This window comes from Penicillium malachiteum (assembly GCF_028827825.1).
Source record: "Penicillium malachiteum strain IBT 17515 chromosome Unknown utg000005l:1.0-9002435.0:326005.0-9005861.0, whole genome shotgun sequence".
NCBI classification, from domain to species: Eukaryota; Fungi; Ascomycota; class Eurotiomycetes; order Eurotiales; family Aspergillaceae; genus Penicillium; species Penicillium malachiteum.
The window spans coordinates 4,601,528-4,620,411 of record NW_026643099.1 but is presented as its reverse complement, the minus strand read 5'-3'; the positions used below and the strand labels follow the sequence as shown (position 1 = coordinate 4,620,411).

Below are 18,884 nucleotides of genomic sequence, written 5' to 3'. Positions count from 1 at the left end.
CCAGGTGGATATGAGTGTGTAATTGTATTTCCAGTAATTTTATTTTCTGCTGGCTAAAACTAGTCCTAAATAGGCATGTGAGCTGTGGCGATAGCGACTTGCCGTACACACCTCAGGATCGCGTAAAGTGCACCTGGGCAACGTGTGGAGAATCTAGATTGAGAATAAATTTCCAGGAATTTCTATTAGTTTTTTATTCTTCATGTCTCTTTCTAGTCGCTATAGTGGATATCCACTTTATTTGACTTTGATGTGCATTATCGCAGCGGTTTCAAGTTGGTACATGTACTGCTGCTAGTGATTGGTTAATGTATCTGACATGCATGATAAATGAGATGAAATGAATGAGCCGGATTGGTGGATTCTCCATTGATAGATAGCCTACAACTTGGAATGTGTCTAGAGTTTGGATTCTGTCATTTGAAATATCAATTGCTATGTCACATCTAACTTGCTTAGACAGAATGATAGTTCCAATCTACTAAATAACACAATATACAAAATCATTTATACACTTAAAGCTCAGGCACTTGCACCAATAATAATGCCACTAGGCAGTTCCATCCCGATCGGTAATCCGCAGATGAACTTGTCCTCGTACTTTCTGCCGCGTACTGTGGCCAGTTTCTCTTCAACGTCTCTGTACATGTCATAGCTACAGAAGAAATTAGTATATGGAGACTGAAAATTGAAACTTCGAGAACTTACGCATTCATCTCTTCAATAGTGAGCACCTTTTTAGGATCCTCCACCTTGTAAGTGGGTGTATCCTTGTTCACAGAGAATCCTGAAATCGTCAGCATCAAGTTCCTTTTCATATCAGATAAGTCAGATGTATCCCAAAGTTGACTCACCAATTCTCTCATTAATGTTATACGCTGCCTTTGCAGCTGCAGCTTGCACACGAGTCACACGAGGAAGACGAACGGTCTCATAAACCGCCAAAGACTCCACAACATCCCCATTGAAGTACTTCTTGTTAAACAGGATACCCAATGCAGCCGCATCCTCGATCGCCATACAAGCTCCCTGACTCTGATGCGGCATCATGGGATGTCCAGCATCACCCAAAAGACAAACTTTGCCCTTCTGGATATAAGGATAAGGATCATGGACCCAAAGTCTCCAAGGCTGAATCTCCTTTCCAATTTCAAGATGCTTGAAGACTTGTCGGTCGAGTTGGGGATACGGCTTTAGTAGATCCTCGACTGGTCGACCCTCTGCGCCCCAGGCTTGTGTTGAGAAGTCACCTTGCTCGCGAGGGAAGAAGCAGTAGTATGAGAGCAGTTTCCCGCCGTTGCAGGGTGATAGCACGATTTTGTCCCATTTCCCTTCTTGGCCGCCCCAGTACTCCAGTGCACTGTCTTGGGAGTAGTTTGTAAGACCCAGTCTTGCGGCTTCGTCGGCGTCAACGTTCGTGTGTAGGCAGCTGGAGTCAGAGGGTCTTTTCTCGGGTCGAATACCCAGGATACCTCGTACTGCTGAGCCGATGCCGTCAGCGCCGATAATCAGGTCGTGTTGAGCTGTGACGCCGTTTTCAAAGGTGATGGTGTTGGTTCTCATGTCAATATCACGACACTAGATTTAAAGTCAGGGTAGATGTTCTTCGATGTAAAATTCTGTTCATATGGGTAAAGATAGCTCACCTTGTGGTTTACCAGCAGCTTGGCCGGAATTCCCTCCCCTTCATCCAACAAAGCCGAGTCCTTCAGCATAGCATGCATATACTGACGATGAAACATGTTGTACACATATCCCCAGCGCTTTTCATAATCATCCAGATCATAAACGCTAACCGGTTCACCAGTCTTCCAGTCTCGATTGATCAGCTTCTTCAATACAACAGGATCTCCCTTCGCAACATCAACACCCCACTCATGTAACCAGCGGGTTCCATTCGCGGCACAGGATACAGAGGCGCCCACTTCGCCTGCGAAATCGGACTTCTCGTATATCGTTACCTCGTGGCCTGCTCGACGGAGGGCGATAGCGACTGACATGCCACCGATTCCACCGCCTATAACGGCCACGTTCAAACGTCTCCAGCTTGAAGTATTCATTTGGATTTGGGTATACTTTTTTGTGAAGAAGGTATGACACTGAAGTCTGTATGTTTTCTTTTGGATTTAAATGTTATTAAGTGGTCGTATCTTGCCATTTATCTTACTTGCCTCTTCTACACTTCTGTCGGATCGTGCACCTCACGCGGATAAAGCTGTTGCGGTCCGCGCACCGCTTATCTTCGGGTGGCGGCCAAGTGACGTATTAACTATACATAGGCTGTCACAGGGAAAGACATCCGCATTCAAGTTATCTACAACTCTATTTAGTGCTATATACTAGTCTATCCGAGGCCGTGAAGCGAAATATTACTCGTCGTCAACTCCCGAGGTCCGTAGGTGATACTCCCGATAAAGATGCATCCGCGATGTGCATGCTTCTGCTTCTGATTTGCTTACTTCGATATCCTTCTGAGAACTTCAAGTTGAACCTCGGAAGATAGGATGGTTCCAAGGTTACACCAGAAGGCTTGAATCTTACTAGGCATATTGGAATATGCGTATGTGCAACATTCCTGATATAATATCCGCCCTGTCGTGCCTGAATTTTCCGGGCGACATTAGTATGAGACTCCGAGTCCTGCCAGTGCCTATGTAGTAGGTAGGCCTAATTGTATTAGGGGTGTTTCAAATGGAAACCCCCTAAACCTCCTGTATGTATGGTTGATCAATATATATTGATGTGATTCTGTGAAAGTAGACCTCTTTTTCTACTTGGGTTGCAGTGATTTTTCGAGTTTCCTCACTGTCTGGCAGAATAACCAGATTTACCAATAGACTGGATTTTTCTTTTCTATATTCCATCTAAGCATGAATAGTACCTATATCTCTGTTAATTTAGCTATCTCTTACTTTTACTTTAGATATCTCTTACTTTAGATATCTCTAGGGTTGCCTAGGTGTCTCTTCTTGAAATTTTTGATGATTTAGTGTACGAGCTACTAGGTAGTTTTATTGACGATTATAAGAAGGCCAGTCAACGCAAGATCCGTATATTGAACCCACATATGTAGTGACAGGCCTGCTGTCTGAGTGGCAGAAGCTAGTGAGAGCAAATTAGCTCTTATTATCATAATATAAGCTCTCACCTCCTTCCACTGAGAAATATTTACTACAGTTTCACCTATTAACTCCCCTCACCTCGCAGCGACAGTCGCCTTGCTGCCTGCCCCAATTATAAAAGGATTTCTTCTCACGATTTATTTCTTCTTTCCTTTTCTCCCCTTGCCCGTTCCCATTACTAGAAACGCTCCCTGTTGTTTCTGGTTATCACTCTACAACGAGCCAAACATTTTATTCTCTTCTTTGCTCCTTTACGTACCCTGAGACACACTACTTTCTTTTCGTGTCTTACGATCTCACAAGTTGGAACGCACTCTCTGGACACTTTGCATCTCACGACATACTCAAGTTTCTCTTGACTTTTCGTCTTGCAACACACCCCTTCCTACATCTTTTACCTTCTACATCATCATCTGCAACACACACACCCTGTCTTGCGCAAGATGCCTCGTGCAAAATCTCGCCCTGCGCCTGTGATTCGGTTGGTAGCTCACGAACTGAGCAACAGATACGGGCTGATTATCGCAGAATGAGGAACCACTGCGAGGACATCAATTTCAAATACGAAGAGGGGGTCCTGACTACAACACCATGTACCCCAAACACCGCAAAGACATACGATAAGCTGATTAAGCAAAAAATTGCTCAGGATATCAAGCTCGACGATATTTCCCTCTACCAAGTCAGAAAGGTGAGGAGTGGTAATGATTGCCAGTCCCACAACGATGATATTGACGGGAATGGCTATGTCCGATCAACAAGACAGCCAAGAGGGAGGACCATAATCGCGCGCTGCTTCGGGCTGAACTGGTTTGTACGCCTTGGGAATCATCATCTCATGGGGCGCGACTTTCGGGACAGAGTACCATGGCTGGTAGAGACGGTCCGCCCACAGAATGTGGCCCCGTTCTCTACTGGCTATATCGTGGTTCCTGAAGACTTTGACTTAAGCGACGCACAAGTTGTTGAGAATATTTGGTTTTTCAATGACCATGATCCACAGCACCTGGGCTACTCGGAGGTGGTCCGCAGAAATAATGATGCTCGTACTATCATGCGTCAAGACTTGGATGGCTGGGCAGTGATCCCAGGGCAGGCTGGCAGTACAGATTTCTCAATTGTAAGAATCATTGACATTTCAGGTTTCCGTGTTAAAGCAGGTAATCCGCAGTTCATCAATCCCGCCCTCTGGGCCCCAGACCGGAACCTCTCGGTCGCTCACGCACCTCATCTCACACAAGTCAGTCGTCGCAGACTTCTCACTCTCATCCCCCCCCGTGTCACACCAGATGACTTGCTCCGCGACCCTAGCAAACTACCGGACAGCTCGCATGATCTGAGAACCCAAGTATGGCAGTGGGTAACCGAAGAAGTTGAAAAGGAGGATCTCAGGCACTGGCAGGTAGCCCATGGGAGCGATGTATCCCTTATCTTGTTTATGGAAATACAGACCCTGTGCTTTGAAAAAAACAAAGTAACATGGATCTACACTACCTACTGTCCTATGCTGTCTCATGCTTCAACATAATCCATTCTAAGCTAGGCGCCGAAGGGCACATCAAGGATAGCGACGTGCGGGATGTACTTGTGACGGGAGAATATATCCCGTTAATGAAAAATTTCGTCAATGCTTGTGGCAACGTGATGGCACGTATCGCACAGCACGTCAACCCTGTGGATGCAAGGGTGGGGACCCTCGTCCAGTTCTATTTGTGGAATATCCAATTCCCAGGACATGCCGTACGAAAAGACCTCCAAGTCTCAATAATCAAGAATCTACAGATGCTCCTAGACCTGGGGCCAGCAGCACGTATCGGTTTCCAAGGTTCTCGTCGCTATGAAACCGCTTGATACGTTTTTTCGGTACCTATCGCAGGCCACGACTGGGTGATTGGTGGTATGGTTTATCGGGGAAGGGGTTATGTTGATTGTCGAGGTTGCAGAATGGCAAAATGCAGGTTATGGAATGGCGCAAAGTGGAATAAAGTGGAATAATCTGGAATATGGTGGTTTGGCGGTTTTCGGAAATTCCACCACCGGTTACAAATTAGCATAAAGTAGCTAGATTAATGGAAAAAAATTTGAATAATGATAGACCAAAAGTGGTAAATACAAGTCCTCATGCCGCGCGAAGCGCGGCACTGCCAGTGAAGCAGTGAGCATTTGAAATTGGAAAACGTATGTTCTCAGCACGCGAGTGCTTGGCCAGATGTATCTACATCCTCTCAGACAGGGATGTTCACATACTTACTGAGTACAGGGCTCAGTCCGAGTCCGAGTCAGTAGCATATACAGGTAAGTGATGAGCTACACCTTTTTATATGCAAGTACCTACAGGGTTACCTACATGATTATATGGAGGGGAAGGCTAACTGCTATATAGTTGGATATAGGTAACTGGTAACCCTAAGGGATGTCTAAAGTGAGAGAAAGCTGATATTAAGAGATATCCAAAAGTAAGATATAGCTGAATTAAGAGGGATATACTAATGTTTAGATGGAATGAATGAAAGAAAAATCTAGTCTATTGGTAAATTTGGGTATTCTGCCAGACGGTGAGGAAACTCGAAAAACCACTGTAACCCAAGTAGCAAAAGAGGTCTATAAATATTTATTAGGGCTAAGATTCTAGCACCGATAAATAACCATGAATTTTCCTATAGTGGTATACGTGACTGTACAAGGATGGGTATACATGACCTATAGAGGTTATAGTCTTCTATTTGTGTATATAGTCTTTCCTTCTTTAAGTATGAATGTAAACTGTATGTCAGCCTATATCATTCTGCTTCAGTCTTTATAGAGCCTTTTATATGATGTGTACCCCTGGGCCCTAGGGAGGTCATGGAATCTCTAGGGTAGGTCATGGAATGGCATAAACTGGAATATCCTGAGTATCTAGATTAATCTAGTATATACCACTTTTGGTCTATCGTTATTCCAATTTTCTCTATTGATCTAGATTAGTCCACATCGCACCACTTTATGCCAATCCGCGACCAGTGAGGTGGCAGAATTTCCGAAAACCGCCAAATCACCGTATTCAAATGTTCCAGATTATTCCACTTTATTCCACTTTGCGCCATTCCGCGACCCGCAAGCCCGTTATGTTTCTTGGTTATGTTTCTTATTCTTTTCAATCAGGCGCGCTACCTACCATGCGATTTCGCCTCTATGTACGTACAGTCTCTGGCATGAATAATCCGTACACTCCGCTTTCATGCAAGTAAATAACGTTGGGATGTTTTCCCCTCAATGTCCTTCGCCAGCCATACACTACTTCCATGCGGGAGGAGTCTCAGTTTGGAAAATGCGCGTAAAACATTTGAATGGTAAGTTTCCTAAAGTGGGGTAGAAAATATTTTCGTATGGTAGAGACTTATCCTGCTATTGTGAATAAGAAAATATTTTAGGCTGGAAAATATGTTAATGGTCTAAATTAGTAAAACGTTTCGGACTAAAAAAAAAATATTTTTTTGGAAATTTAAAGCTGGTATTGTCTTGGTATGGGTTTGTAATCTTTTTTTGTATTATTTCTATCTAATCTAGGTCTAAGGGAGGGTTGTAAGATGAATTGTAAGATGAACTAGACATGTGAAAGCTGATATGAAGATGTGGAAGATGTGGAAGATGATCTAGAGATATTAGTAGTTTGTAAATAGTAGTAAATAGTACATAAATGATGGTACATGTTATAAGCTGTAGCTTATAGATGGGTTCTAGATTAAAGATGAAGAATAAGGTCTTGGAAGAAGATGTAATCTTGGAGGTTGTAAGGGAAAGAATTTTGGAAGTCTTGGAGTCCTTTTGGAAGAAGGTATGAAGTATGAAGCTGTTTCTAAGGCGAGATGTGACAATATGGGATTGAAATATTATCTATATATTAAAATTATGATTGTATTCAAGTTTTAGTGGTCTACGATATAGATTCGAGTTTCTTTTTTATATAATTTTCTTTTGATGTAAAATTTAGAATATAAAATATATTTCCCTCAAAATGTTTTCTCTAAAAAATACGGTAAGTATACCAACTTATCAGCTAAAACTGCCACTGGCAGATTACAGTATTTTGATATACCATTATAATTTCCAAACTGAGAATTCTCCTGCATAGTATGTAGTAGGTACCTACCTTACTGTCCTAAAGTGCTGCGCCTTACCACTTGGCCATAAGGGCTTCTTGTTGTATGGTTTCATAGAATCTTGAATGATGTCCATGAGGCAGATTCGGCGAATCCGGAAATGCTTGGAAGGTTGATATCAATATATGTAATCCTGTGAAAGTTACCGTGGCCTATATGGGGATATATAAACTTTATTTATTTTTTCTGAACCTAGATAGGCAGGTACAATCATGATATATGTTCTATCTGACAATATCTCAGATATATTTTACTAATAAAAGGTTTTTACGAATTATCTACTAGTATTTGATCAGAGAAGATATATTATAGGCTTAAGATATTTTTTATTTTATCAATGACCAGTTTATCCATTTCAAGTTGTATATAATATAAAATATTTTACAAAGCAACCTTCCAAGGTTGGAACACTACGAGTACTCCGTACTTTGACACGATTTTACAGGCATTTCCGGATTCGCCGAATCTGCCTTATGAACATGATTTAAGATTCTATGAAACCATACAACAAGAAGCCCTTATGGCCAAGTGGTAAGGCGCAGCACTTGTATGACATGTCATGCTGAGACCCTCGGTTCGACTCCGAGTGGGGGCATTTCTTTTTTTCCCTCTTTTTTTTTTTTGTTTCTCAACAGAGAGTGCTCAGGGTGGAGAACCAACCGGTTCTATCTATATAGAGGATGATATCTTCCGACACTCTATAAAAATTCACCTTATGGAAATTTATCAAATTTTTTATGACCAATATATAAATCTATTTAATTTTTTTCTTATTAATTGGCTATGTGGCACTCAATTACCTAGGTAAGAAGAAGGTTCTTTCAATGTTATGCTCGGGCGCCCAGGTGCCCGGGTGCAGTGGGGCGGTGTATATCAGTGAGTCAGTGATCAGTCTATATCATTGCCCTGGCAATAAGAATACCTAGAATAGTCACTCAAGTGCTAATGGAGGACCTTGGTCGATATAGCTTGAGTGCTCCTGACAGGAACTAGTTGATTTGGGACATTCTATAGCTAACTGAAACTTGATCAATTAGGTGCTTATATGTCTATACTTTCGGGGATGGACTCAACTCCATAGTTACTCAAATGCCAGTACTAGTAACAGTAAAGATTAATTGAAATAGTTAACCATTCATGGTATAGAAAGACCTAGAAGATCAAATTGATAGATTACATTAACAGCCCAAAATACACAAAAAAGGGGCTCTTTCTTACCCCGGAAGACTCTAGAATACAGAGTTGCCTGACCGACCGGGATGTGGTGGAAGTTCCTGGATCATCGTGGAAACCCAGAGATTTTCTAGTGACAAAAAGCTTCCCCATTTCACTTTCTCCTTCTTCCCCTTCCTCCCCTCATCGGATCTGCTTTGGTTTGCGGCAGTTCTTTCACTTTCTTTTTTAATTGGTATGTGAGAATCTTTCTTCTTTCACCATCTTCATCAATCACTCTCTAGGTGATAAAATCTACCCCCTCATCAGAAAATTTCCTCCAGCCCCTCCCCCAAAGAAAACCGGTGGGACTACCAACTTCTTTCTTTGGTTCTCCACTTATCCAGCCGCCACACAATTCCTTCTGTTTCTATTTATTCTGGCTTGTTTCCCCATTTCAATTCTAATTCCACTTCTCTTCTCCTCTACAGATATCCCTTTTCCACACCGCCATCATGCCTGAGACATTTGAGTTCCAGGCTGAGATCTCTCAGCTGCTCTCGCTGATCATTAACACCGTCTACTCCAACAAGGAGATTTTCCTGCGTGAGCTGATCTCCAACGCCTCCGATGCCTTGGACAAGATCCGTTACGAGTCCCTCTCGGACCCTTCCAAGCTAGACTCTTGCAAGGACCTCCGCATCGACATTATCCCCGACAAGGAGAACAAGACTCTTACCATCCGTGATACCGGTATTGGTATGACCAAGGCTGTAAGTCTTACCAATGAGGAGGAGACATGTATTATATATGCGAGAGGAATTTTTCAGTGCTAATTATGTTTCTACAGGACCTCATCAACAACCTGGGTACCATCGCCCGCTCTGGTACCAAGCAGTTCATGGAGGCTCTGTCCGCTGGTGCTGACATCTCCATGATTGGCCAGTTCGGTGTTGGTTTCTACTCCGCCTACCTGGTCGCTGACAAGGTTACCTTCGTCTCCAAGCACAACGATGATGAGCAGTACGTCTGGGAGTCCGCCGCCGGTGGTACTTTCACCCTGACTCAGGACACCGAGGGCGAGCAGCTCGGCCGCGGTTCCAAGATCGTCCTCCACCTGAAGGATGAGCAGCTCGACTACCTCAACGAGTCCCGCATCAAGGAGGTTGTTCGCAAGCACTCCGAGTTCATCTCCTACCCTATCTACCTTCACGTCCTGAAGGAGACCGAGACCGAGGTCCCCGATGAGGAGGCTGAGGAGTCCAAGGAGGAGGAGGGTGATGAGAAGAAGCCCAAGGTCGAGGAGGTCGATGATGAGGAGGAGAAGAAGGAGAAGAAGACCAAGACCATCAAGGAATCCAAGATCGAGGAGGAGGAGCTTAACAAGACCAAGCCCATCTGGACCCGCAACCCTGCCGACATCACCACTGAGGAGTACGCCTCCTTCTACAAGTCTCTCTCCAACGACTGGGAGGACCACCTCGGTGTCAAGCACTTCTCCGTTGAGGGTCAGCTTGAGTTCCGCGCCATCCTGTATGTCCCCAAGCGTGCTCCCTTCGATCTGTTCGAGACCAAGAAGACCAAGAACAACATCAAGCTGTACGTTCGTCGTGTCTTCATCACCGATGATGCTACCGACCTCATCCCCGAGTGGATGGGTTTCATCAAGGGTGTCGTCGACTCCGAGGACCTGCCCCTTAACCTGTCCCGTGAGACCCTCCAGCAGAACAAGATCATGAAGGTCATCAAGAAGAACATCGTCAAGAAGGCTCTTGAGCTCTTCACCGAGATCTCTGAGGACCGTGAGCAGTTCGACAAGTTCTACACTGCTTTCAGCAAGAACATCAAGCTCGGTGTCCACGAGGATGCCCAGAACCGTGGTACTCTTGCCAAGCTGCTCCGCTACCAGTCCACCAAGTCTGGTGATGAGGCCACCTCCCTCGCCGACTACGTCACCCGCATGCCTGAGCACCAGAAGAACATGTACTACATCACCGGCGAGTCCATCAAGGCCGTTGCCAAGTCTCCCTTCCTGGACACCCTCAAGCAGAAGAACTTCGAGGTTCTCTTCCTGGTTGACCCCATTGACGAGTACGCTTTCACTCAGCTGAAGGAGTTCGACGGCAAGAAGCTGGTTGACATCACCAAGGACTTCGAGCTCGAGGAGACCGATGAGGAGAAGGAGGAGCGTGAGAAGGAGGAGAAGGAGTACGAGGAGCTCGCCAAGGCCCTGAAGAACATTCTGGGTGACAAGGTCGAGAAGGTCGTCGTCTCCCACAAGCTGATGGGTGCTCCCTGTGCCATCCGTACCGGCCAGTTCGGTTGGTCCGCCAACATGGAGCGTATCATGAAGGCCCAGGCCCTCCGTGACACCTCCATGAGCTCTTACATGTCTTCCAAGAAGACCTTCGAGATCTCCCCCAAGTCCTCCATTGTTAAGGAGCTTAAGAAGAAGGTTGAGGCTGATGGTGAGAACGACCGCACCGTCAAGTCCATCACCCAGCTTCTCTTCGAGACCTCTCTGCTGGTCTCTGGATTCACCATTGAGGAGCCCGCCAGCTTCGCTGAGCGCATTCACAAGCTCGTCTCTCTGGGTCTGAACATCGATGAGGATGCCGAGACCGCTGAGGAGGCCGCTACTGAGGCTGCTGCCCCTGCTGAGGCCACTGGCGAGAGCGCCATGGAGGAGGTTGACTAAATGCTTTAAACCTTCTAAATTTTTATTATTTTGCTTAAATCAAGTTCTTACGGGAAATGGGAAACGGGATTACGACCCTTTGATGTTTTTTTTAAACCTTTTATAAATCAAGCTATTTTTCAGTTCAATTGCCTATGTACTACCTTTGTACTTCCTAGTTTAATTTGCTAGAAGAAAGTCAATTACTACGAACTATATTCATTCATCGTACTAGTAGATGCAGCATCATATCTGATGCTATTCACTTAATAGGTCCAGTAGAGCTCATTCTACACCTGGGCACCTTGACGTAGTATCTCAGTATCCACCTCAGGTACATAGCTTCAACCTCACTAAACGAGCTCCACGGGATTCAAAGAACAAATCACACACTCGGCATCACTTCGGGAGCAATCTCGGGGGTTTTCTCGCTCCACTCAACAAACCCCCACTGCGAGTTCAGGCCCCTTTAAAGAGAGGCCCCGCCATGGAGGGGTAGCTCCAATTCCTGCACATACACATACCACAAGTCAATACACTCGACACCAGCTACATTCAAGATGGTTTACACAATCGTTGTTCGTAAGTACTATGCTCTTTCCAATGTGAAGAATTATCCCAATCCTCAATACAAATTCCAATTCCAGTACCTGGATCGAACCGATCAATCTAACCAACTTGAAATGAAATAGATATGCGCGCAAAGGCCGACGCAGAGAGTATCTCCAAGCTCCACGCCAAACTCCTCGAAGCCTCGGCCGTATACTCGCAGGACAAGGAAACCATTTCCTGGTTCGTTATGCAATCCGTGCACGATCCTCAAGATTTCACCATTGTGGAACGATACGAGAAGGAATCTTCGCAGAAGTACCATCTTAACAACCCATACTGGAAGACATTTGATCCTTATGTTATTCCTCTTTTAGAGAAGGATATGGATCTGAGGCGATTTGAGGAACTTGAGCCTAGTTCTTAAGTCTATGTACCTGGGCAGAACATTGGTAGATGGACATCTTGTTGATAGTTGAAAGATTATCTCAGCTAATTCCGTTGTGTGGATATTTGGAAAATCAAATATAACTTCAAGTTGAAGAAAATCAAGGTGGTGTCCAATACCAAGAGCTTTTATCTATTTAGTGGGAGGGTCAAGAACCTGGGAATCAAGGCAGACCGTAGTTGTGTTGTGAGAGATCCTATATAATTTAGTTGAGGGGGAGAAAAGTAACAACTCAGCCCAGCTGGTCCAAGGCACAGCGGTCTCTGACTGCCCAGGTGGAGGACAGAGGCATTTATCAGGATGGTCTGGCCCTGATCGATGGTTGAGGTTGACACCAGAGGGCGGGTGGCTAAAGGGTCAATTTTTTTTTAAACCTTTTTGATATTTTTCTCTATAATACTTTCAGACTCGCTCTTTCTACTCGTCATTTCAGAAATCAAAAATAATCAAGAATGAGTGAGATATTAGGGGTTATGTGGTTGTGATAGGTGTATCAAGTGAGGTTATTCACAGCATCTCCGATGCCCCGGTGCACACCTGATTTCAATGTCCCAACTTGATTTTAAAAGTCCCCGGTTCGTTTCCAGCTTCCATCATTTTATTTAATTGTTTTCAATCAGTCAACATTCCCGCCTTGTAGGTACTGCTTTAATTATAATTAGGCGCAATCCCTAGCCCTTCCAAACCGCATGATCGCTGGATCATTTTTCCAAGGTTGAATCGAGTAGGTTCCCCATTGGACATCCACGGGTTTTAACGCAGGGCCCGAACTTGAAGTCGACAATATTGAGCTCCTTAGAATGATTGGAATGCAAGTCTGATATTTCTAAACTACACCTGGGCAGTCACAAAGTTCGAATTCTCCATTAGAATGGCCATATTCTGTATTCCGAGTCCTACCACTCAATTATAGGGAATAGAGCACTTGAGAAGTTGTATAGGATCGACAGTGGTCAGCTTCGGTGATGCTTGGTTTTATTGCCTATCTAACTTACAGGTTTTACAGCCAGTGCTCCTATTTCAGCGGGTAACGAATAGAAGTAGTTGAAAGATAGGGTAATATGCAACTCAACGCCAGGGACTTAAAGAAGAATGAAATAACATATGGAAGATAGCCACCAAGACGAGAACACCAGCAGTTTTCCAGTCCGTAATGCGTAAACAAGTCCTGGTCCAGAAAACCAATCGCAGTCGTTGACTCGAATCATCAACCCAGTCGATGTTAGAAAGCAATGCAGCAGCATGGATGGAATCAATCACCACTCCATACGCCTAGACGATACTCCACCTGAATATCAGTAAGAGTCCGTGCTGGAAGTCCCCATGCACGAGCAAGCCAAAGGGCCAATCCACCGACAACCCCAACACTACCCACGATTTGGACGATAGCCCAACCACGTTTTCCAAGATCGTCGACCCAGCCGACAACACCGAGTGGGTCCTGCGAATTCCAGCCAGCCGTGGGATAATTTGGAGATGAGATACCATGCGCGTTCATCGTACGCAAGGCATCAGTTCCACTCTCACTGATAGGCACGTGGAGGCCGCAGAACCCTGGGGTCTTGGAGATAGGCACAAGTGAACCGTCAACGACGCATTCACTCAGTCTTTCAGTCAACCATACGGCACGATCACCTCTGGTTAGGGCTGCATATCTATCCCGCTCGTTTTGTAAACTTCGTTGTAGGTCAGTTGCCCAGCTAGCTAGTCGAGCCTGAGCCATACGTTCTTCATGGCGAGTGTAGTCTGTGATTCGTGCCATGGCATAACTTGGTTGAGTATCACCGAGTGAAGAAATGGACGATGGCCCCGATGTACCTGAAGCAGTACGCCAGTTAAGTGTTGTACCGGAAAGTGCATTGTGAAGAGGTACTCCTGTGGATGATGTAAGGAGAAACCAGTCACGCCGTTGCATCAACTTCTTTGCTGTCGAGTGACGCATCCAGGAGAGATTGTCTCGGTCGAACAAGCGGTCCACTAAGATTCCCAGTTCAGATGGAACAAGTGGTTGGACGTAATCAGGATTCATCAGTATGCTGGCATCCATTACTTCCATGTCAATTGTCTTTTCAGAAGACACAGCATACGGCGATTGAATCTCAAGTCCGTCGAATCCTTGGGTGACCAGGTCTCCAAATGAGAATGTTTTAACCCCGGCATCTTGTGCCCGTTGTTGGAATTGAGATTTAATGGTAGCGATTTGCTCAGAGGATAAGGTATCCGCCTTGGCTACGACGGGTATGACGTTGCTCAGCTCGCAAAGCTTGCGAATACATTCCACATCCGCGGCCAGTGTATCTACTGAGTATCAGCACAGCCCTATTAGGTGAAACATGACAATACATACCATTCGAGATTAAGTATAAGATGGCATCCACCTGTGAGCCACCATTCCCTGCTAGGAGGTTCTGGAAATCATTTCCTGGGGTAGCTAGAGCAGATGTTGCGCGTTGAAGTTGCTGCCGCATGTATTGCAAAATAGCATCGGTTTGCCCAGCTCGGCTCAGCGATGTAGCGGGTGTGTCTACAAAGCAGAGATTCCGCTCTAACACAACCTCACCAATACTCTTTCGACGTCGCAATACACGTGAGTCCTCGAGATCCGACCACCACGAGGGATAAGGCTTGGTGCTAGCGTAGATCTCGGTGACGGCAGCCCCGCGAGTGGAGACAGAGGAGTGGGGACGCGAGGCCCGCCGCCTCTCGAGCGACGCATTCACCGGGGGAAGAGAATCAACGTGAACGATATGTTCACAAGTTTGGACGATGGATTTTATCAGGGATGTTTTTCCCGAGCCTGTGGGGTATTGTTAGCGGGTAATTATTGTAAAGGGACCTCACATGTGGGGTTCGGCTTTGAGCAACTTAACTCACCTGAAGCTCCACCTAACAGTATCTTGAACCGACCCATAGCTTTACCCCTCTCTGTAAACGGTCGTCGACTAGGCATCTTAATACTCGGCATGATCAGTTGTGAGGCTCCTTGAGGCCCCAAATACGGCGAGCGACCTGGCTTATCCTCGTCATCTGATCCGATCACCTGGCTGTTGATCTCGTCTGTGATTGAAATATCGTCAAAGGGTCGAAAAGATCGATTGGAGATTGATTTAGGACTACTTGGTAAAGAGGACGGGTCGTCCGGATTGTATGGGGTAAGGGGACGGGATACTGCATCCGTGTCAGATGGTCGCATCGATGGTGCCCGAATCTCAGACCCAACGGGCTTCAGTGTCGAGCGTCTCCGACTACTCTTTGACTCCTCTGACTCGTCATTCTCGAATGGACGCTCTCGGGTCTGATCATCGGGATGCTCAGGTAGACTAGGCGCAAGCTCGGATCGACATAGTGTTTCGCTTATGCTTTGTACACCATACATAGTCTCTTTCAGATCATCGGGATCATCTGACAGGGAATCAGGCTCCGAGTTGGAGAGCTGCGGACTACGGGATAGGAAGAAAGTTGCGGGGGCAGCGGTGCGGGGGTCGAGAGATGGGGAGTGGTCAAAGGAGGGCTTGTGGGAGAATGAAGGCAAGTCGGGAACGGGTCGCATTGTGAAAACATGGGAGAAGGTATATTGGAAGTGAAATAAAAGTGATACTAGTAAGTAGTGGGCTGTTGAAGTTTAGATAAAGCGCGGGGAAAGGTTAACTCGTTATCATGTCATCCTTGTATGTTGCGTATGTAAGCCATCACGCGACGCATTGTATAAATATGTAGCCTGATATGGGGCCACATATTTTCGATCAAGTTTCGAGCATTTTTACTCTCATTAGAATTCTGTCACACAGTGGGAAATTATGTAAAACTCATAAACTGAAACATGATATGAGAACGTCGGGAAAGACCGTAAAATATCCAAGTTGTAACTCGTACTTAAGTGCTGGCCCTGGACATGTATACACCTGCCAGGTGGGAATTGTTCTCCGTACCACATGTGGGCTCCATAGATGTCAGGGGTTGGAAAGTTGTAGATTATGATGCCAGAAACTAAAACCCCTTACATAAATTGGTAAGATGGCCGAGCGGTCCAAGGCGCACGGTTCAGGTATACCTGATCCAAATATCCGTGTCTCGATTTCGGGGCGGGAGTTCGAATCTCCCTCTTATCATTTCTTTTTTTCTCAAAATTTTTTTTGTCCCATTACAAGTCACTTTGCATATAAGCTTATTTCTTTTTCTTTCTTGGGCAGGAATAATCTCATCTGACAATTAGAGAAATTAGAATATGGCGTGAGGGATCCCGATCTAGTATCAGAGTGTTCTATAGATGGGATCAAGATTGAATAGTCAAATCTCGGGTAATTGATTGATATCATACTGGCCTCGTTGGATATCATCAAAAATTGCCGTGCATGGGCAATTTGGTACACAAGGCTAGCTATGTTTCACATGTGCAGCACTGGAGGCTCAGGAATCCCAAGGGAGTTCAGAAATGCGGTATGGTTGCCAGCCAGTCAATAATCGTATAAGTAGCCACAGGGAGAGCCCTCAATGACGAAAAGACAAGACCTATCATCCCAAGGCGTGCAGGTATATATACCAAAAAACACAAAACTTGAATATTATATTTGACCACAACCCAGTGACCACCTTTTCGATCATAGTCCGTCATGAAGGAAGGAAGCATGTTCTTAGATTTCAAAAACGAAGTGTATTCCACCAGACTATCCACGGCACTGAAAATGAAAGCAGCCCCGATAGATACGAGTGAAAGAACTCGCCAGACCATCTGTTCAGCTTTTGTTGGAAACTCGAAATCCCACCTGTCTCGAGAGAATGAAAAGGGTTAGTTCATATTGACCTCAATGAAATAGAATGGTAATGTGAACTTACACGGCAATATGAATAGCGCAAAATATAAGAGCAGCAGAAGTACAAGTAGCACTGAAAAGAATTCCATATGACGGTCTTTCAAGAGGGGAATGATCATCCCGCTCATTATTATGAGACTGATCAGGCCCGTCACTTGTTGCAGGACTAGTGGCGTTGTTAAACAATGTCAAAAAGGTCTTGAAGGCCGAAAGTATACTTTCCTCTTTCACTCGTGCTCGAAGATGAACCCACCCTTTTGGGTTTCCCTTTGTAAGGTTGCAGACCTCAGTCGGCAAATCTTTGCGGTCAAATCGGAGATAGATACAAATTGGCGTCGTCACATTCTTGGGTTTGTACCACCAAACCCCACAGATCAGGATTCCACAGCACACATAAGCAACAGTTGCTATCTCGATAGGAGAGACCGGGAGGCTATAGGCCCATCTGCCTATGCAGTTGCATAGAAACCACGTACTCTGGAGGACGGTAAATGCTTTTCCAAAAGAATCGGATTTTGCTCGATCTTCGACATCCCGGTCTCTGAAATCCGAGCACCGGATAATACCAGCTTGGATCAAGGGCTTCATGTCCTCGGGTCGGAGTCTGTAGATCCATTCATCTTGCGTTTGTAATGCAACTCCCCCTGAGTCAATGCAAAAACATTGACGAAATGTCCAGTCCGTGTGGACCGGGTCTAAATCAATATGATCTAGGCCTTGTGCTTGGCCCAGTGGTATTGCTCGCTTCGATAGCCAAAGTTTCGGCTCTGATGAATCGCTATCCCTCGTGCTCTGGACCACATTGCACGCCTTTTGTAAGATAATTGTCGAATAGAGCTCGGAAGCCGCTACCCAGAAGATAACCTCTGGCGCCACGATTGCGAGAAGCAAGATGAAGATTTTCGTGATAGTCCAACGTTTGTTAGAAATGTTTCGTGGAGGAACAGGCATGTGGAGAACTGTCCATGTACAGGCAAATATTGTCGTGAAACATGACCATATTATGTCCCAAGTGGAGCGGCTATTTCCATCCAACTGCCAGCCGACCAGAGCTGTCGAGTTGGAAGACGCCAGTGAATGACCCACCAAGAAACTAAGCACAACTAAGAAGAACATGGCAGACGGACGAAGCTGGTTTTTTCCACACTTATGCACATACGCCAGTCTCGTTCAGCTCATCCACGTCTCTTCAAGTCTACGGCGGGTTGACAGTAAGCGGCGCGGCGGCGGCATGGGTTTCGTGGATGAAAAGGCAAAATATATTGTTAGGCCAAAAACTGCTAAGCGCCGTGCACATGCGTATGGATGTACGGTTCATTCAATGTTTCAGGCCCCCGGCCCCCGTACATACATGGACGTCCACGGGTGCAGCAGCCCGTAACTTGAGGCTCAGCATTGGAACATTTCCAGTCGCGGTGCTCCACCTGGGCAGATGTCGCCTTCCTCCAGGCTCAGTTATTCATCGCTCCGAGTCCTCCTTGATCCATGATTTATCCAGACTTGGCCGGATGACACCGCCATTTGTGGGTAGCTTGATACCTGAAGAATTCAAGTTCCTCCTAGGCAACACCAAGATTTCCCTGTTTTGACGATGTTGAAGACTCGGAGTACTTCCAGTGACACTGTGGTGGTGAAATTGGTGTGCTTAGGTGTTGGAGCCAAAATTCGACACCGCTTACATCGATTGGCAAGATGGCCGAGTTGGTCTAAGGCGTCAGGTTAAGGTCCACCTTGACTCTTACGGTAATCCCGTTTCCTGATCTACGTTTGTAGGCGTGGGTTCAAATCCCACTCTTGTCATTTCTTTTTGTTTTTTTTCCTTTTCCTCGCAATTTTTGAAATATGTTTTTATTCTTGCGATGAATCTACAAATAGATCATAATATTTGATACTATGCAGAGTCTTAGTTTTATCTGATTTATAAATCTTATTTGAAACCTGTATTCATCCAACTTTTTAAAATTATAAAAATTTAAGTAAAAA

The 18,884-nt window shown here is 45.3% G+C and overlaps 6 protein-coding genes across 6 annotated transcripts; 3 read left to right on the top strand and 3 right to left on the bottom strand.

Moving 5' to 3' along the window:
• Nucleotides 1-522: 522 nt before the first annotated feature.
• Nucleotides 523-2,060, bottom strand: N7483_011725 (FAD-dependent oxidoreductase; the record flags this gene model as incomplete). The annotated part of the gene is made up of 4 exons (XM_057095152.1): nucleotides 523-655; nucleotides 709-787; nucleotides 855-1,578; nucleotides 1,647-2,060. 4 exons carry the CDS (start codon nucleotides 2,058-2,060, stop codon nucleotides 523-525), a joined length of 1,350 nt encoding a protein of 449 aa, XP_056941123.1.
• A 1,591-nt stretch (nucleotides 2,061-3,651) lies between these two features.
• Nucleotides 3,652-4,650, top strand: N7483_011724 (uncharacterized protein; the record flags this gene model as incomplete). Its single annotated transcript, XM_057095151.1, has 1 exon — nucleotides 3,652-4,650. The coding sequence occupies one exon, from the start codon at nucleotides 3,652-3,654 to the stop codon at nucleotides 4,648-4,650; it is 999 nt and encodes a 332-aa protein (XP_056941122.1).
• Nucleotides 4,651-8,931: 4,281 nt separating this feature from the next.
• Nucleotides 8,932-11,114, top strand: hsp90 (chaperone Hsp90; the record flags this gene model as incomplete). Its single annotated transcript, XM_057095150.1, has 2 exons — nucleotides 8,932-9,189; nucleotides 9,267-11,114. 2 exons carry the CDS (start codon nucleotides 8,932-8,934, stop codon nucleotides 11,112-11,114), a joined length of 2,106 nt encoding a protein of 701 aa, XP_056941121.1.
• A 539-nt stretch (nucleotides 11,115-11,653) lies between these two features.
• N7483_011722 (putative quinol monooxygenase) lies at nucleotides 11,654-12,069 on the top strand (the record flags this gene model as incomplete). The annotated part of the gene is made up of 2 exons (XM_057095149.1): nucleotides 11,654-11,675; nucleotides 11,786-12,069. The coding sequence occupies 2 exons, from the start codon at nucleotides 11,654-11,656 to the stop codon at nucleotides 12,067-12,069; spliced, it is 306 nt and encodes a 101-aa protein (XP_056941120.1).
• A 1,273-nt stretch (nucleotides 12,070-13,342) lies between these two features.
• N7483_011721 (uncharacterized protein) lies at nucleotides 13,343-15,640 on the bottom strand (the record flags this gene model as incomplete). Its single annotated transcript, XM_057095148.1, has 3 exons — nucleotides 13,343-14,388; nucleotides 14,438-14,887; nucleotides 14,965-15,640. 3 exons carry the CDS (start codon nucleotides 15,638-15,640, stop codon nucleotides 13,343-13,345), a joined length of 2,172 nt encoding a protein of 723 aa, XP_056941119.1.
• Nucleotides 15,641-16,919: 1,279 nt separating this feature from the next.
• N7483_011720 (uncharacterized protein) lies at nucleotides 16,920-17,852 on the bottom strand (the record flags this gene model as incomplete). The annotated part of the gene is made up of 1 exon (XM_057095147.1): nucleotides 16,920-17,852. One exon carries the CDS (start codon nucleotides 17,850-17,852, stop codon nucleotides 16,920-16,922), a length of 933 nt encoding a protein of 310 aa, XP_056941118.1.
• Between the last annotated feature and the right edge of the window lie 1,032 nt (nucleotides 17,853-18,884).